Below are 19,474 nucleotides of genomic sequence, written 5' to 3' on the forward strand. Positions count from 1 at the left end.
CACTATATAGCTTTTGAAGAGAACCAGAACATCCCATGGAGTAATAGTTACCTCATCTGCCCCTCACTTACAGGAGCAACAGAGAGGTACAGCCAGACTTTTGTTTGTATTAGAAAAATCAGGGCATCTGCTTATCCCACTACCAACTTGATTCTTCAAACCAATCCTAGAGTATCATGGTTATCAAATATATCTAATAAGAGCAAGAAGTAACAGTAGATTTATTCAAGTGCAGCCCAGTAAGTGAGTAAACAAAACAAGTATTTATTTTTCTGACATGACAAATTATACCCCAAACTTTGAGGGACTGTACAATACAATCATTCTGTACTGAACCAATTGAAAACACCTCCATTAAGTTTGCAGTTGGACAGGTCTGTGCAAGATACCATGATTGAATGAATTCTCTCTCTCCTATGGTTTTTCCCCTATGCCACCTGGAGAGGATCTCTGTCTTTCTCAGACACAATGATGCTGATTTTGTTCTGTAGGTGGGTCGCTAGCACATCACGCAGCTCTGACAAGAAGCCTCGCTCAGTGTTACTGTGCTCACACAGAATAACACTTATCCCATTGGCAACTGCATCCAGAACGTCATGGTGGGACATCTCTCCTGCCATTTTGAGAAAGAAATGTTATGTAGATCACTAATAACACAGTTGAGGTAACCAGGTCTTTGCAGATTTTGCAGACTACATTATATTCCATTTTCTATAAGGGAATTCTGTAGGAAATGGAGGGAGTATCTTGTGTCTTACCAAAGGAGAAACACACTGAAAGCTGCAACACATTGTCATCAACACTGATTCTGTGTTGAAATAATGCATGTATAACAATGTTTTAATTCAAATAACTTCCACTGTGCCACACAGCCTCTGATCCACGTTATCTCTGCTTAAAAGTATTCTTCTATCATTCCAATAACTAACCGATTGTTTCTCAATTATAAATAACAGGTAACTCTTTCTGGCCAAATCTTTTAACAATCAGTTAACTCTTTTATTTTTTTTCCTGGCTTGTTGTTTGTTTGTTTGTTTGTTTCTAGTGACTGTTTTTGTAAAGATAATGAAACAGCAACATAATCTTTTACCTGTGAGGTAGATGTCAGCTTCTGTTCCCTTCAGGACACTGCTCCCAGAACCAGCACACAGAGCAGCTTTCTTCACTGGCGATTCTGCAGGACACAAGGTGCCACAGTTAAACTTTGTTCAGCCCTAATGTCTGTACTGATTGTTTCACTATAAGTACCTTGATTTTATAGTCAATGTAAGTTTGTTGCAGTTGGAGACACATCTGTCAGTTTGAAGTGTCATGGGCCTGTAACATCTCATATAATACAGCACAATCCTCTGTGATAGGTAGATTTTTTTTTTCTTCAAGGGGTAGGAAAGTTTTCAGAACACTACAGCACAGAGGCTGGCTGATGGCTGGTTTTCTCCTAGTGAGGTGTTATTTAGTTAGGTTTCTGAACCGTTTAATAGGCTGCTACTCCTTCCAGGACTTCCATGTTCCACCATCGTTAGATTCCCAATTAATGATGCCATTAAGGCAGCATTTTCCCTCTGAGATATACTAGTTGCTAATTAAAACTTAGTAATTATACTAAGTATAAATTATGAAACAGAATGTCTTGTATTTGATTTGGGCTGTTCCTTCTTCACTGTGTCAACCAGCATAAAACAGAACTTCCCACTAAAAGTACAGATGAGATTCTTTCTTGTGATTGTACTGTGTAAATTCTAAGATGCTGTTTCCGAGCATTGCTTCATAGTACTTGGAAGTAAACCTGTTTAAGACAGAGCAGTATTTCCCACTCTCACACACACACTTATGCTCCTTATCTTCCTGGAATACCAGTTCCAAGGGACAGCCTTACTTGCAGGCCTGTTTACCTAGTGTCCTGCCCATTCCCACGGCTATGCGGATGTGAGGCAATTTTAGGTGGCTTTTGATACGCTCGATTATGTCTGACAAGGAGACTGGCTCACTCAGTGTGCACAGACGTCCCATTCCAGTGTGGGGAAGAAGAGGCTGAAAAGAAATTAAAATTACTGTGAGAAAGCTGACTCCAGAAGCTTGCATTGCTTTCCATCCTGTACAAAGGTGAGTATATCGGGCATTCAGGAATGTCTCTGAACTTTACAAAAATATGTGTGATGACCTCAAATGTAACATTCCAATCACAACAGCTATTGGAACTGATTTAAGAATTAGCACAGGCCACAAATATTTTCATTGCTTTGGAAACCATGTGTGGCTTCAAATCCCCACAAGCCAGTATTTCGGTGCACTGATGGGGTAGCACTGGCAACCTGTGATGCTACTGACTGCTGCATTATTGTGTTTAGGGCACTCAGCTCACACAAGTAATACATTCAAAGGAAGTAATTCATGATTTTGTTACCTTTTGTAGCAAGAGAATCTCCGTCTTGTGATAAAGAAGGCTGTTCTGGGACAATAATGCCACCACCTCCAACAGTGCTTTCTGAGAGCAGTTCAAAGTGACTCGTGTTTGCTCCTCACCTTCAACCCTGAGGAAAGATATGCTTGGTGCTTGCTAAGAACTAGATCAAATTTCAGCATTGTAATTATAAAACAAAGCTATTCTGCCTCAGTGGCTGTTTTACCACTGAGAAAGGAAAAAAGAAGGTATTGGAATAGCCTAGCCTAGTTCACTCTCTTGGAAAAAACAGATATGGGAATTTAACTCATCTGACCTCATCAAATTTCCTGTTAATACTCCTCTTTACCACCTCTAATCTATGTAATGCCAGATTTGAGTAGCAGTTACCATTTAGCATGATATAGATTGATCAGAAAGGGACAATTATTCCTTAAGTTTCTAGGTCTCTGCTGAAAAATACAGCAGCAGTGCACAGAGGAACAAAGTGGTTATAATAGTAAAGTACAATTACAGCGACTTATTGTTTCAAACAGAAAGAGTACAACACTAGAGAGCAGAGGAGATACCTGGCTGGGAAAGTAGTGAGACAAGAGATCTCTTGGATGTCTTTGATTTTGGACAGCACTACATCCAGATGCTCAGTGTCTGTGCAGAATTCTACCCGGTGAGTGCCCTCAGCTGGACAGCTTGGTGCAGTTGATGGATGCAGAGGGACTGAAGTACAGGCACCTGAGAAAACAGTACAAGACTGCTGTTTTATAAAGCTGGATAAGTATCCTAATACTGATTTAGCACATATCCTAAAGAGATACAACAAAAAGATGCAAATTTTGCACTCAAATCCATTTTCCCTGACCAGAAGTGAGGACTTTTTGTCCTGTTGTTTCCATTAGGCAGAGTTTACTTTAAGTCCAAAAAAGTTGATAGATATGTATTATGTCATTTTTAGCGCTATCAATTTTATCCTAAGAGTTGTACAAAACTAAAAATAGTTTCTGGTTTGTATGACAGACTGGAAAAGACCCAGCTGTTGTAACCAGGTAGCTTAAGTCCTTTGCAAACAATGAGATCTTGTACTTTATAAATTAAAGATGGTGATTTAAAGTCGGTAGTCTAAGCTTTGCAACCACAACGGACAATAAATACGCTCCACCAGTTCCGGCTACATCCAATAGCAGTCATCCAACATAGTCATGCATCTGGAAATGTCCTCTAGTGTTTGTATCTGGTATACATCACCAAGATAAATTTCCTAAAATATGTTTAAGGTTCTTAGTACTAGAAAAATATCGTGGGGGAAAAAAAGAAAGAACGATGAAGTCCTGTAAAAGCTGGAAGAAAGGAAAATGAGGAAAGGTCACCACGTAAAACAGCATATACCAGTGAATAATTTTAACCTTTCTTGGTTTGTTTTTAACAGCATCTCACCGAGTCCCTTTGTCAGCCAGTTATTAACTCCGTGAGGTATGGCATCGTACGCTGTATGTGGAGAGTAAATCCCGATTCTGTGCTCCAGGGCTCGGACCACCAGCCGTTCCTTCCAGGTCTTCCACGTTACTCGCTTGAGCGGCGTGAATACAGGAGGGTGGTAAGAAAGAATGAGGTCTGCCTTCTTTTGCACCGCCTCTTCCATCACCTCCTCAGTGAGATCGTTAGTAAGGAAAAGGGTGTTCACAGTATGGGGAGGACTTGGTTCCACCAGCAACCCCACATTGTCCCAGCTTTCCGCCAGAGAGAGGGGTGCGAAGTCATTCAGGGCAGAAACGAGCTCCCTGAGGTCCATGAGGGCGCGGGCGGGCAGGCGGCCCAAAGCACGGATGCGGTGGAGAGGCCGGCGAAGCAGCGCCGTGCCAGGCAGCAGCATGCGACGACCTGAACGAGGTGGGGGGGGAAAAAGGCCGGAACGAGCCTGGGTAACCCACTGGCCGGAACAGCAGCGGAGAGCGCTCGGGCTGCGGATGCTGCCCCGCGGCCGCGTCAGCGCGGCCCTGCACCCAACGCGCGGGGCTGGAGGGTCATCCCCCTCCCCGCGGACACCGACCCGCACAGCCCGGCCGCGGAGCCGTCCCTGCCTCGGCGGAGGGCAGCGGGTGACACCGCAACCACCTCACGCAGGGAAGGGCCGGCGCTGCGGGGCGGGACCTGCGCTGGCCCCGCCGCTTCCGCCGCGCTCCGGGCGCTGGGGCGGCCCCTCCGCAGCGCCGGGCCGGGTGAGCGCCGGGCCGAGGCGGGAGGCGAGCCGCTGCTTCCAGACGATCCGTCTGGATCCAGCCCCGGCAGGTTCAAGCATGCTCGCCCGTGGGCGGGGAGGGCCGGTGGAGGAGCTGGGTGGCGGCACCTCGGGTGGGCAGGGAAGGAGCCACAGCTCCGGGCTGTCGTGGGTGAGGGGGAGCCGAGGGCCGGGGGGTCGCGGTGGGGACGCCGGAGCCGGCTGGTGGCGGCTTCCCCGGGCTCCGCGGGGTTCACCGGGGAGGGCGGGGGTAGAGGAGAAATCGGCGCGTAAATCTCCTGATTACTACACAGATGCGATTCTATTACCGCCATTCTAAACGCTTTATTTTAAAATATTGCTAAGATTAAAAAAGTCTGGTCCTGTGCTTGGATGCAGGTACCTGGCCGTTGCAGGTGCTTACAGCTGTCAGGAGCTGGCTCCAAATCACATTTCCACTAGGTACTGGCATGGGGCTTTTATCTGGTAATTTCTGCCATTTACTATTCTGCCAACTGTCATAATATTCATAATATCTGGAAAAACTGATTGCTTAGTATAAACTTTCATCCTAGGAAAGGGTGTTTTGCACCTTCACCCCTTTTCTCTAAGCTATCTTTTTGTACTGATTTCTGCTTCTTTATATGGTGTGTAGTTGCTTAATGCAAGTAAAACTTATCCACAGTCACTTGAATGGCACTGTAGAACTGTGTGATGTAAAAGCATATAACCACGCAAATATTTACAAATCAAAAAGAAATGGGGGTTGGCGGGAAAAAAAACAACTGATTTCCTATGTTTTCTTTGCAGGAAATTGCTGTATAGAAAGCTGCCTCAGCTTTTTGATAAGCAGACATGGTGAGAACAAAACCACTTTTTATATATTTTCATTCTTTCTGAAATGGTCACCTCATGGAAAGTGAATAGCTGCTCTGCATCTCAAAGGATTACACATATTACTCTGATGCTGTGAAGAATTTGTAATGAAAAGTTTAGGTTTTCATTTCAGACTTATAAGAATATATTGTGAAAAGGAAAACAGGTCCATTTACATCAGTCTAAAATATGATTAAACTTTTACTTCAAAGATCCTAAAATTTAATCCTACTTTGGTATATATTTGATAATCTAGTTTGGTTTCTTTTACCACAGAAGCATTATTTGAGTTGCAAGCCCTGCTTTGGTGTATGTAAACTTATATACTTGCAGACTTTTAAAAGTTTAGCAAATCAGGAAATAGAGATGAGTGTACATATCTTAAACTGTACATACACCTTTTATAGCACCTTCATGGACACTGTGGCAGCTGTCTCCTCTCCTTTACCTGTATCCTTTTGGAGTAGTATGCCAGTATCAACATGATGCTGATTTTGGTTATTTTGACTTGCACTTATCCCCAGTGTAATTGTGTTAGCATAGTTTAGCACTTTTCATGGGAGCACTATGATATATTTGGCCTACAAAGATATATGTGCTTAGGTGACTGGGTAACTGCAGTTTTAAATTTTATAAAGCTAATTTGTAAATTCTTAAGAAAAGTATGTTATTTTGTACATTTGCTTGTTTGTGAAGGTAGATTATATACGCTGCCATTTCAAACTAGCTTTATTACCCAGAAGGCTGCAGGCAAGTAACACACATCAGTTGCTCCTCTGGTTAAAAACGAGTGAGGTATGTGCACCACGCTCTCACCCAGATAGATATAACCTTGGTTCTTCACCTTTACAATTGCAAATGAATAATGTATTTCTGCAGTGTAACACCACAAAACAGCTTCTGCATTACCATGGCAAACTTGATTTGTCCTGAACCTGAACGAAACTGAGAGCTTTCTGGTGATTTTACTGGAAATGTGGAAGGTTTGTGACAGTAGCCTTGCTTATGGCCAAATATTGAAACAGTGGTTATATGCAGTGGGAACTTGCTTATGTTCTTTGTGGGACTGAGAAATAAAACTGAGTCTGTTAGTAGTTCATTGCTGATTTAATTATTTTCTGCTTTTTGCTCAGGCTGTCACGCTGCATACTGATGTAGGAGATATTAAAATTGAACTATTCTGTGAGCGTACTCCAAAGACTTGTGAAGTAAGTCAAATAACAGGAGCAGGATTGCCTAGTGTTGAAACAAAGCAGTAGAAACAGTGAAGATTGTAGAGGGGGTAGAGTGGCTTTTGCAATTCATCTTTTCACATAATGGAATACTAACATTTTAAGCTGGTACAGTGTCTGTTCCACTCATGGAACTTGTGCACTGTGTCATGCTCCCTAGAGTTTTGATGGCTGTTTCTCACTTGGTAAGGGTTAGCTAAGGAACTCTTCCCTCGAAGTTCCAGCATCTTCCAAAGTGTCCTCTGCCCCCAAGGGGAAATGTGGCACATAGCATGGGATTCCCAAATTTCCATGGGTTTGCTCACACTCTCACAGGCTTGATTTTAGTTTAAAAGAGTGAGACTCTCAGTTTGTCAGAGGCCCCAGGTTCTCCTTTCTGCAATAAACTGAAATTGAATTAATTTATTTTTTAATGAAAAAGCTGAGGCATAAAGTTATTGATTACAGAATTACACGTACAAAATAAAAATGTTGAATGGCAGTGATACTTTAGAGCATATCTCAGGCTTTTTGTTTGTTCCTCAAGTCAGACAACCTTACACTGTAACCTTTAAAATGGTTTGTACGTATGACAGTGTCAAAGGAGTTTATTAACTATGATTTGTTTGTAACTGTTCTGTGGCAATGCTCTGTGGAATTCACATGGTCACAATGCAAAGCAGGGGTAAAAGCATTGGTCTTGCCAATTCTGTCATTTTAGTAAGACAATACTATTTTTTCAGTTGTTTGTTAATATGGTTTGTTTGATTTCCATAGAATTTCCTGGCTCTTTGTGCTAGTAACTACTACAATGGATGCGTATTTCACCGAAATATAAAGGGCTTCATGGTTCAGACAGGGGATCCATTAGGTAAATTCTTCTGTCTGGGTCTCTCTATAGAAAAATGTACATAAAAATAAAATGTCAAGATATAAAATTCTAAGTATTAATATTAAACCCAAAATGTAAATAAATAAAAATAAAATATAAGAATTATTGCCTTGGTGATGGAGGTTTTAATGCTGAGATTAGTTCTCTTTGGTGGTCTTACAGAAGTGCAGTCATTACCCTGGTTTTAAATAATGACGCATTCTACAAACTTGAGTTTTTCCAGCTGTTTCCACTAAATAGGATGGATCTATTGACTTACCAGCTGTTGAATAGGGAGCAGTTGCTACTGTGCTTTATCTGGTTTCTGCTTGAAAGGCTACACCGCCTATAAAGCATTTGGGGAAAATGTCCCAGACAGTGTTAGCTGCTGGGGAGAAAATCTGATTCAGCTCTACGCCTGTCTGTACTCACACTGAATTTAGTTTGAGGATATGTCAGTGGATAGGTGTTCTTTATATAATGTTAAATCTCTGTGCAGTGTCAAGAAACAAGAACTTGATCCCTGCCTCAAACTAATTACAGCCTATCTAGGGTCTTTGTATTAAAATGTCATAACAGAACATAATTTCTGGATTTTTCAGTCTGAAAATCTGGTAATCTCTACTGTGGTGCTTCTTTGTCAGGCACTGGGAAAGGAGGTAACAGCATCTGGGGCAAGAAGTTTGAAGATGAATTCAGTGAATACCTAAAGGTATTTCTGTGCTCTCAATATGCAGTTATGTTTTCATATGAATTTTCTTTACAAGCTAGAGAACAATCAGCATTGTGTTGTACTGTATGAAACACCTCTTTTGTAATTGTAAAACAAATAAAGGATGGAAAGCTTAGTATTATTAAAATAGGAACAGGCATTTCTGTTCTTGGCAAGTTAGGTTTGAGGGTTTTCATCACTGAAAACAAAATTACAAAGAATTTGTTACAGTGTTTTCATGCACTAAAGGGAAAGTAATTTTTCATTCTAAGAGCAGTTTTAAAGAGCTAATTATGAATTGGGATAGAATATATTAGCAACCAAGATTTGTTCTTAATAATGGTATTGAGGCAGAGTTCTAGGTCACAGAGCACTTTGTAGAGGTTAGTCCTGCTCTCAGAGATGTGTATTCACGTTGAGGTTTCTCCCCTTGTTCAGCACAGTGTCCGTGGGGTAGTTTCAATGGCAAACAATGGGCCGAACACCAATGGATCGCAGTTCTTCATCACTTACGGCAAACAGCCGCACCTGGACATGAAGTACACTGTGTTTGGAAAGTAAGGATCCAACTGCTCGCCTCTTTATCAGTGTGTGGGAAGGATCTGAGTATTTCAGGGCACATGCAGTGCAAATTCAGAAGCTTCTGGTTATAGGGATGTGTGTATGTAAATGTATGCTCTTGCACTGTCACCAGAATTAGTTGCTCCAAAATGCTGTTACCTTTTTCTTAGTATTAGGGAATTCAGTGGAAATAGGCATATTAAAAATTACCTCAAGAATGTAGATTTTCTTTCTTTCTTTCCCTCCCCCACTAGTTATTCCAGCTTGGCTTTTCATCCTTTCCCAAATGGATGCAGCCTGATTTTAAGCCAACTCCAGAACATCTGGATATACAGTTGTAGGGTTTACTGAGAACCAAGAATCTGATTTGGGACTGGATCTGGGTATGAGTGTGGTACTGACTTGGTCATGCTTCTGTTTAGGTGGGACTTCTTGTTGGTCAGATAAAACTCATGGAACTTACAGTTAATAAAATCAACTGAGGTTGTTGCATCATTATTTTAAAATATACTTATGTTAATAAACATTACTGATAAATTATCATATTCTAAGCAAATATCTAAAATGTTTGAGTCTTTCAGATTGGCTTTTTCTATTTCAGAATCATGGTAATGTCTTTTGTTTATTGTTAAAGTTTCTAGCATACAAGTGAATCTGCTGAGAAAATGCAACCTTATTAAGTGCAGTTAAATATTCAAAAGAAACTGTGGAATGTGAAAATACTTATTTTCTACCATTTGTATTGTTTGTAGGCATCTAACTATAGGTGCTCCTTTCATTTCTGAGTTTGTTTAGAAGTGTGATTGACAGTAGGGGTTTTTAGATGTTTTTTTTAGAAAAGTAGAGACTGTACTACTGCCTCAGCTGCAGAACCATCAGCATATACAGTCAGTCCCTGCAGGCCCACAATCCACTGCAACGTGAATTCGAAGAGCTCATGAAAGTGACTGAGTGGAACAGCACAATGTGTTTTCTTCTAAGTCTGTTTCTGGGGAATAAACTGCCAAGATTTACCAGAACTAGTTGCTTAAACAAAAAACGTATGAGGTTTTGGCAGAAAAATCTCTCTTGCCGGTTCTTCAGCCTGAGCAGGAAATCCATGCCATTAGATTTACAACAGTTGTTAATGATTCTGTCCAATCTTGTCTTTGAGTCAGAAGGTTGGTAATTATAATCTCAGATTTGAATATTGATTTTCCAGACGTAAGATTTCAATAATTCTGACTGAAGTTTGCTAGGGCCAGTGTCTTGCTGCTACCTAAGCCTGTACTGTGTTGGTCAGTCCTGCCTGTCAGGAAGTGCAGCCAGGAACTTCATACAGATGTGGTTGGTATAAAATATGATACTGTCAGGTCAGCAGGAATTATTAGTACTTTTTTTCAGAATCTATCAGGTATGCTTCATATTTCCTTTCAAAGTACATTATTTGCCACATACAATGTTTTGGCTGTCTTGTATCATTTGCTTGCAAAGTCCTTGCCCTATGATACTTAACTGTAAAGTGTTTTGAGATATCTCAATTGTGAAATTTAAATTATTATTAGGAGATTTCTAGCACTTCTGTTTTTCTTGCAGAGTTATTGATGGCTTGGAGACCCTGGATGAGCTGGAGAAGCTGCCTGTTAATGAGAAAACCTACCGACCTCTTAATGATGTTCGTATTAAAGATATTACAATCCATGCCAACCCTTTTGCTCTGTAGCCACAGAGGCCTCAACACATTCTTTAGAGACTGGTCAGACCAACTCCCAGATCATGGGGTTTAAGGAGCCATTAAAAAGGGTTACTTGAGCTGGATCAAGTAAGTTTGCTCACTGAATGCATAATTTTCAGGAGCTGTGACATTGTTTTGGAGTTGTCACAGAGAAATCTTGTGCTTCAGAAGCAGGGTTTTCCAGAGTATCAGCCAGGATTTTGATTTTTAAACGTTGCTTTTTATACTTGTAAAATAATAAAAAAAAAACTTTTAAAGTATTTTTGCAAATCTTTGAGTTTTGCCTTATCTTTCTTAGTGATTCTATATTAAAACAATGTTTTTTGCTATAATTTCATGCTACCAGTTTTCTGAAACTTTCCCACATAAATTCTAACCTTCATTACTCAGTTTTCTCAAAAGAGTAAAGTAAGATATGCAATTTTCTAGGTGAGAGCAGTGTCATAAATCGATGAAGTCTTTCTCTCCCAGAGGATTAAAGAACATACTTAGAGGAGTGCTTGCTCTTATACTGCTGTGTTGAAATGGCAACCTCTTCAACCTCCCAAAAAGGTAGATGGAAGACAATTTCTTCTGCTTCTGGCACAGTGCTATAGGTATGAAAGGTATTTCTGTTAATATGTATGAGAGAGCAAGTATTTTCTTTACATAGCCATTAATTGAAACAAGGCAAGATGGATTTAGTGTAACTGTTTTTCATCACTTTTTGTAGTGCACAAGCAGTCAGGGTGTGGTGGGTTGACTGTGGCTGGATGCCAGGTGCCCACCCAGCCGCTCTGTGACTTCCCTTCCCAGCTGGACAGAGCAGAGAGTAAAATGGAAAACAACTCGTGGGTTGGGATAAGGCAGTTTATTAAGGCAAAAGCAAAGCAGAAGCCTGCGTGCACAAAAGTGAAGCAAAAAATAACAAGGTTTATTCTCTACTTCCCATGAGCAGCGATGTCCAGCTGCTTCCAAGAAGCAGGGCAGGCAGCCACTGGAGACAATTAATACCCCCCCTCCCTTTTCCCTCCCAGGAAAAGGAAACAAACCCACTACATCCTTGCCTTAGCTTTTATATCTGAACTGATGTCATATGGTATGGAATATCCCTTTGGTCAGTTTGGGTCAGCTGGTCTACTTATGTTCTCTCCCAGAATCTCGCTCTCAACTGGTGAAGGAATGTTACAGTGCTGATGCTGTGCTCAGTGGTAGCCAAAACACCAGGGGTGTGTTATCAACACCCTTCTAGCTCCTAATGCAAAGCACAGCACTGTGAGGGCTGCTGTGGGGAAATGAACTCCAGCTCAGGCAGACCCAATACAAGGGGGTAAACAGCAAAGAGCAGTGTCAAAAAGGCTGTGGTCAGATGAGGTTGAGCAAGGAAGAGATAGCTGTTGTTTGGTCTTAGCTGAGAGCAATTGTTATTGGACTCAAATAAGAAAATCTGCAAGAAGGTACAGACGTTTCTAGATATTGACTGGTCAAGAGGAAAACTAGTACATGCATGTGTATGAGTGTGTATTTACGTATATTGCTGATCCTATGCTCAAAACAAAATAACTTGACTTAAGCAGGAAAAGAGCAATTTGTATACATCAAAAAAGATTTCACCTTGGGCATACTGGGAAAAGCAAAATGTTTTGCTCTTCTTTGTTGTAGCTATAAAATTAAATTTTAGCATCAATTTAATTTCATAAAGCTGAAAAAAATCAACTTTGCACAGAGGTACACTTTCAGATTCTGTAGAGGTGAGAGGGTTTATTTCTAGTTCTAACTGTGCATAAGAGACCTGGATAGGAAAGAGTACTCGCAGTTCCTGCATCCTACTCCTACCATTTTGGACTTCTTCCCCCAGTTCTCTTTAGGCTCAGTTAACATCACTTAGCAAAGCTCAGTCTCATATATATGCTTTGTAATCCTTGAGAGGCCCAGGCCAGCTCACTTGCAGTCTGCTTCAGACCACTATTTCTCATTTTGAGACTTTGCCTCTTAAAATAACGAGGAAAACTTACTTGCAAGAGAAAGGCAAAGGTGCAGGTTACTGAGGCGTTAATGAGCAGAGTTAATCAGTGCCCTCTCTCTGGGACAAAGTTTCTATATTCTTTATGGAGTGTTGCTTAAGCTCCCAGCCCTTGCTCCAGACTGTATATACTGTATATATATATACATATATATATGTATATGTACTGTGTATATACTGTAATACTTCAGTCAGTCAGGTAAAGGATTTAATTTTAGCTCCATGCTCTATCTCTTCTGTATAAACCTGTGGCAATAGCAAGTAGACAGAACCATGCAAGTCCATGTTTGACTGACACTTACTGCCATGCAGAAGGAAGGACATGTTGAGAAACTTCCTACATTGCAAAGGAGCCAATAATTTAAAATGCTGCCATCTAGCACCAAACTGGAAAAAAAATTTTTTTAGAGTTTTTAGATTTTATTTTTTTTAATCTAATGCTGTGTATTGAAAGAAGAGTGATCCTTTTGGGACAGAATTACATCCAAACTTTTCAGAATTGTATTGTGTCTGTTTTCCTATTTGTGGCTCTGAACCTCTCCCAGGTTTCCCAGGTTCTCCCTGAGAACTTGGAATTCAATGTGAAAAATAAGGGTGGGGTTGGTCTCAGCCACCTGTTGAAGAAAAGGCAAGACAGAGCAGGAAATAGCCCGGTGGTGGCAGTGTGTGGTTCTGTGGGTTGCTGGGTACAGCGTATGTGCAGTTCAGTTCTTGCACACAGTCCACTGATGTGTCCCCAGCTGTTCGACTTTTGTGACAGGTATAATCCTTTAGATAGCAGAAATGTTGCAGACAGTACTATTCTTACTGTGGGCTACTTGTGCTTTATAAACTCTGCTTCCTTCAGTCTGGTCCTTTATCACAAGCACTACAGCCACAAGATGAGTTCTGCTGAAATGTCTACTCATTTAAAGAAAATATAACTGTGATGGAGGGTCTCATCATGTATATTCTAGATTATCTCTGACCTTTGGTGCCATTAGAAAAGCAATAGGTAAAGTTGGTGCTAGTAGTAGGTCATGCTGGGAGCAGGACTCAGTCTAAGCTGGAGAGCAGTGAACAAGAAGAAAATAATGGTGCATTATTTTTGAACAGTGACAAATTTACATGTGTAATGTATGTATTTTAAGTTGATCACAGGGGCAGTTGGAGAAGTAAATGAACCTCCTTGCTCTTTGTATTTTTTTTTTTTAATTTACCGGATGTGGAAGTATTTCAGAAGGTTTAGTCCTTCTCAGAATAAAAAAAAAAAATAAATAAATTGGGTTTTAGGGAAGTGATGTGTATAGGCTGTTGTAGTGTTTCAGGACTGTTTTATCTGTAGGTGCTCTGTTTCCCCATAAATTAGATTACACTTGAGCTTATTATGGGTTTTTCAACGCCAAATTTCAGGCGCAGTGCTTGGTTCGCTCCGCTGAGGTGCCCGATCGATGGCTGAGGGGCTGAGAGCGCTGGGACTGCGCTGCCCTGTGTGCAGTGACAGCAGCAGGGGAAGCCAGGGCTAGTCTGATGTTCCCCTCCAAACTGGAAAACATGATTCAGAGCCAGTATGATACCACATGGCATAAGAAGGAAAAAAAAAAAAAAAAAAGGAGGATTCAACTCTTCGGGTAAGTTTTTTCTTATGCCAGTGATCTTTGTTAGTCATATGTGATCTGTTAAACCCCTGCTGATTTAAAGCTGACTGGGTACATGCATATGCTTTGACAACCACTAACAATGTGTAAAAAAAGTTAAGAGACGATTAACAGCTTTATCACCACGGGTGAAAAATGACTATTTCGCAACTCCGAGTCTCCCCCTCACGCGCCGGCCGCCATGTTCTCTCTGCGCTTTCTCCGGGCGGGGAGAAAATGGCCTCGGCCGCTCTGGCGGGGGGAGGCTGGAGCCCTTCCCCGTGCCCCGGCTCGGCCCGACCGCGGAGCCCCTGGAGCGGGGGTTCGGGGTCCGACCCCGCGCAGTCCCCCTGGCCGGCAACGGGAGCGGGAGCGGCCCCGCTCCGCCCTCCAGCCCTGCGGCGCCGCGGCGGAGCCCGGCGGGGGCGGCCTGAGGCGCGGCCCGAGGCGTGGCCTGGGCGCGGGAATCAGTTGACTCTTGGAAAGGGAAATAAAAGACGGATAGCGAATGAGTTCGCTTTTCCTCCGGGAGCTAAGTAGCTGGGAGATAACCGGGGGTTTATTGTCATTCTGACTTAGCATCAGGAGTTCTTCGAGAATCTATAGAAGCAGTTCCTATAAGTCTTCAAAAACCCAGCGGGCAGTAACTGTGTGCCCGTATTAAGTCCACAGAAGCCTTTCTTTCTCTTAGGGTGTGCAGCATTGGGAGCCTGAGCAGCTTTGCAGAAATCTTGAGTGTCTGAGCCACGATGCGTCTTTTAAAAAGTCTTTTTTTAAGGAGTAGGTTACTGGTTTATGTTCCCATCTCAGAAACAGTTAATTTGAAAAAGCTCTTGAATAAAAAACTAATGTAGAGGGAAGAGCAGAGGAAAAAAACACGGAAATTGGGGATTGAGGAAAAATGCAATCTTCATTGTACTGTAAATTTGATGATCAATGGCATTGAAAGTGGATCGTTTGTCTATGGGATGTAATTCAAAGAGTAAAATATCTTTGTTACAGCTGGGGGATTGCAGGCGAACTAATTGGCCTGACCAGGATAAAAGAAAAAGCCCACTTTGGAGAAGCTGCTATAATGCTGAGAAGGAAAAGGCCCACCGTTCAGAAGTGGACAGGAGAAAAAGTGCTGCAAACTTGATCTTTCTGAAACTCTGGACAGGTAAATAACTTTTGAACTTTTGATATTGGCAGACGTGTTTCAAGATTTTATTATTCTCATCAGGTGATCTGATAATGGATTAATTTCTGAGTTGGAGGTATTTCAGCTTAAAACAAAAAGCTGTCTTCATAGGGGCACTGGAATGATTTTAATTACGTTTACTGGATCATTTTTTTTGTAGTAGTAATTCAGAAACCAAATCTGTAAATGAGAGAGGCTGTCATCTAAAACACAATTTTGAAGGATGCAGTCACGAGTTCAAGCAAGGATGTGATGCTGGACATCAGAGTAGCCAGAGATCTGGTCTTAATGTGACATTTGGTAGCAAAAGGAAACACAAGACGTTATATTAGTTGTCATCCTCATCCTCCGCAGGTGATATGACCAATTTTAATTTAGCTTGTTGTTTTTTTGGGTTTTTTTGGGTTTTTTTACTTTTAAGAAGATAGGTTCTCATCTGGGCAGTAGTAATTGAGTGTGGGAGGTTGGAAAATTCTGTTGGTAATAGTTTATTCCTTTAGATCATATTAGTAGCTTATTCTTTTTTGCCAGGATTGTATTTCCTTCAGTGAAAATGTATAGTTTGTACATATGCTTGTGATATCACTGAACGTGGTCTTGCTATTTGTTCACTGACTATATTTGAGCAGATTAATGAAGAATAACCATCAATTGGAGTACTTGAAATACAGGCATCACTTTCGTGACTTCAAATCTTTTATTATGACAAGCATTTATTTAAGCCCTACTTGAAAATCCAAGGACAAGTTTCTAAACTTGATTTTGACTAAGTATCACTGAAATAGAGAGGTTGTAATGTCAGATTTACTTTTCTGAGTATCAGTGAGAAATGTGTAGAATTGGATATGAATGGTGTCCATCCACTAGGAGAGTGGTTTTTCTGATCTTTGTTTTATATTTAACTGTTAAAGCTGAAGATTGGAATTATAAGTTAAGATCTTCAGCCAAGACAGCACAAAGTAAATGTATATGGTATTTATGATTAAAAAAATAACTTCTTGCAAATACTCGTACAAGTGATTTAATCTTGATTGCTTAAGATGGGTATTTTAATTTGGCCACAAGGCTATTTTATATACATATATATATGTTTGTGTAAAAGATAATTATTAAATCTGTTTGGTTTAAGAAAAAAATAGGGGCCCTGAAATAATGAAGTAAAATTCAGTGAACCAGTCTTTTAAAACAACTGTAATTTTTTGTTGCCTTGCTACTCTGAGTTTCATCTGAAAATCTGTTCCTTGCCATGTTTTTCTCCTGTAACATTAGCTATGTGCCCTGTGAATTTCTGGGGACTGAATTTGAAATTGTTCCTGTCATCTGTTTGTGGCCTGGTGTGTATCTGAATGCCTGAGTATTTCCCTGCTGAATGAATTGTGTATTCCAACCTGAATTCACTCGGGTGGGCTGCATGGTTGTGGTGCCCTTTGGAAAGATCCAGGAGTGCAGAACATAATGCAGAGTCACCCGATCTGTCAGAGAGGAGCCTACTAAGTGCAAGTAGTGGTGGGTTGACCCTGTCTGGGTGCAGGTGGCCACCAAAGCCTTTCCATCAGTCCCCTCTGCAACCAGACTGGGGAGAGAAAATGTAACAAAAGGTTCTCGAATTGAGGGAGGACAGGGAGAGATCCCTCACCAGTTACCATCACTGGTGAAACAGACTCGACTTTGGGTTATCAACTGAATTTATTACCAGTCAAAATCAGAGCATGATAATGAGAAGTAAAATCTTAACAGCAACTTTCCCCCACCCCTTCCTCCTCCCTGGGCTCTGCCTCCTGCCAGGACCCTGCTCCAGCACAGGCTTCCCATGGAATCACAGCCTGATTTCAGGCATCTGTCCACTCTGGTGTGCATCTCCTCCATGGGCTGCAGGTGGAATCTCTGCACCCTTGTGGTCCTTCATGGGCTGCAGGGGCACAGCTGCCTCCCCACGGGCTCCGTCAGACATGGGGGAAGCTTCTGGCAGCTTCTCACAGAATCCACCCCTGTAGTCCCCCCAGCTACTAAAACCTGGCCACAGAAACCCAATGCAAAAAATTCTTTTAGCATAAGATGTGAGGAGCTTTGGAAGTCTTTTCTTTCCGTCCTTTTTTTTTGTTTAGGAGTGGGGATTGTTACTCTTTTTCTGTAAAACTTGAGTACATTACTTATTTTTTCCTTTTTGCCCCTTAAATATGCTTTGATGACAGTTGTCCAATAACAGCAACAATAACAATTGTAAACTGGGTAATTACAATTTAAAGAAGCACAGTCTAGAACAGCTTCAGTGGTAGTACTTAAATCTGGTTTTGTTTGATTCGTTTTTTTAATAGCTGAATAACTTCACAGGTTATGACTGAGAGTTCTTTCCTTTATAGATGAGATTGTTGCTGTTTTGGGTGAAGGTACTTCTGGAGTAGTGGAGTGCATCAATCACAAAGCGTAAGTCTTTCATTAAATACATGTAATTTTTCTTATCGATGCTGTCACAGTGGGGTTCATAAAGTGCTTGCTGATTGCATCAGGTTTTATCTTTACATCTTTGTAGGCTGTTAAGTGTTTCTTTATGGTTGCCACAGTTCCCGAACACTAATTATGTTACTACAACATACTGAAAGCAGCACTTAGACAGGAGAGTTGTGCAGGACTGGTGGCTGAGGCCTGTTAAGAGGATGAGGGCTGATGGAGGTAGGTGATCAGGACGCTGTGGGGTGAAGCTGCAGTCCCCCACACTGGGCAATCCTGGGCCCTGGACCACCCCAGGCCTGTGTAATGAGGAAGCTGGCTGGCACCATGTAGCTAACTTAAAGCTTAGCCTGTGGTGATGCAATGCTGGTTGGGTTCTGTCAGTGAGCCTGTTGCGAATCAGGAATGTATTTTGTGTTTTATGGCAGTTTTACTATGTGCAAGGTAGTAGGCAACAAGATTGTCTTTCTAGCCACTGTAGAAGGCACTTGAAACCTCAGTTAACATTTTTACTACTTAAAGACTGAAGAAGGCTGGTCGTTTTTGACTGACAGTTGTGTAAGGCTGTGAGATGTGGAAGTTCCTCTAGTATTAGCCCAGCGTACATCAATACAGTGGGGAAGTAGGTGGGACTTCTAACCTCTAAGAACAATACTGATATATATGGGATCAAGTATGTTTTCAGAATTTAAATATGAAATTTTAGTTGTATTTATGCATAGATGAACTTTGGTTATATTGTCAGCATGTAGTAAAAAAAAAACCTCAAACTTTTCTGGTAAGGTTGCCATTGTTATAAACAATGTATATCTGAATATTCTTAGTCACTGTTATAATCACTGTTATAATCACTGTTATAATCACTGTCCCTTCAGAAGAGGCAAACATGTATCTGTGAAAAGTCAAAAAGATGGTAGCTGCTCCGATGCAGCTTAGGAAGTCCTAGTACTGGAATATTTACAGGGGCTGGGTCCCAGCAGTACACTATGATTATACAAAGCCACCTTTTACTTTGTTTCAGCTTTGCGATTTCTGTGACCTCACTTTCTGTAACATGGGAAATACTTCTCAGTGCTAATACAACTGTTGCAAATCATGTGTTGTTCCTGCCTTTGTAGTCACTGTGCCCAGATGTTGGAATGGTTTGAGCACCACGGACACCATATGCATTGTTTCTGAGCTCATGGGACTCAGCACCTTTGACTTGCATTGAAGAGAATGCTCTCTGCCTTTTAAGCTGGATCACATTAGACAGATGGCATATCGGACCTGCAGATCTGTGAACTGTAAGGATGCTTCCTTTTTGCTTTATTTGTTATGTGAATAAAAATGTCTCTTGATTTCCTTTCAGAGATGAGACGTGTGGCAAAAAAAACCCTGGCAATGATGAAGCAAATGCTGCAGCCGTTGCTGTATCACATGATGAAAGAAAAGCTGGATTGCTACAGTTTAAATATTTTCAGATTAGGTTTAAGAGCAAACTTTTTAAAAAAAAGTTTAATAATCATGGAGTCATCCTTTTGCTGTATTTAACAAGCTGGCCACTCTTGTGGAATATTCCCAGATCAATTCCCAGGTTATGAGCAAACAACTGGTAAACTTCTACTGAAGGGACAACACAGAATTTTGAATAACAGACTATGTTCTGTTTGTCTAGGGAAACACAGGTG

General features: G+C 41.3%; 2 protein-coding genes across 8 annotated transcripts; one reads left to right on the forward strand and one right to left on the reverse strand.

The window, feature by feature from the left end:
- Window positions 1-244: 244 nt before the first annotated feature.
- NIF3L1 (NGG1 interacting factor 3 like 1) lies at window positions 245-4,509 on the reverse strand. The gene is made up of 6 exons (XM_051787120.1): window positions 3,833-4,509; window positions 2,971-3,133; window positions 2,405-2,531; window positions 1,893-2,031; window positions 1,091-1,174; window positions 245-613 (listed from the first exon to the last, which is right to left on the reverse strand). Exons 1-6 carry the CDS (start codon window positions 4,266-4,268, stop codon window positions 429-431), a joined length of 1,134 nt encoding a protein of 377 aa, XP_051643080.1. The 5' UTR covers window positions 4,269-4,509; the 3' UTR covers window positions 245-428.
- Window positions 4,510-4,575: 66 nt separating this feature from the next.
- Window positions 4,576-19,144, forward strand: PPIL3 (peptidylprolyl isomerase like 3). Of its 7 annotated transcripts, none has more exons than XM_051787130.1 (13): window positions 4,589-4,684; window positions 5,013-5,099; window positions 5,424-5,471; window positions 6,623-6,697; window positions 7,478-7,571; window positions 8,216-8,283; window positions 8,722-8,840; window positions 10,420-10,645; window positions 10,988-11,154; window positions 13,408-14,170; window positions 15,179-15,335; window positions 17,717-17,780; window positions 18,923-19,144. In XM_051787130.1, exons 3-8 carry the CDS (start codon window positions 5,469-5,471, stop codon window positions 10,544-10,546), a joined length of 486 nt encoding a protein of 161 aa, XP_051643090.1. In that variant the 5' UTR covers window positions 4,589-4,684; window positions 5,013-5,099; window positions 5,424-5,468; the 3' UTR covers window positions 10,547-10,645; window positions 10,988-11,154; window positions 13,408-14,170; window positions 15,179-15,335; window positions 17,717-17,780; window positions 18,923-19,144. The 7 variants fall into 7 exon arrangements, with proteins under 7 accessions (XP_051643086.1, XP_051643090.1, XP_051643084.1 ...); XM_051787124.1 differs by having other exon boundaries at window positions 5,013-5,075; XM_051787129.1 differs by having other exon boundaries at window positions 4,598-4,614; window positions 5,013-5,075.
- The last annotated feature ends 330 nt before the right edge of the window (window positions 19,145-19,474 follow it).

The sequence above is a fragment of the Manacus candei genome, unplaced genomic scaffold, assembly GCF_025592945.1.
Source record: "Manacus candei isolate 608988 ecotype Guabito, Panama unplaced genomic scaffold, ASM2559294v1 h1tg000023l, whole genome shotgun sequence".
Classification (NCBI taxonomy): domain Eukaryota; kingdom Metazoa; phylum Chordata; class Aves; order Passeriformes; family Pipridae; genus Manacus; species Manacus candei.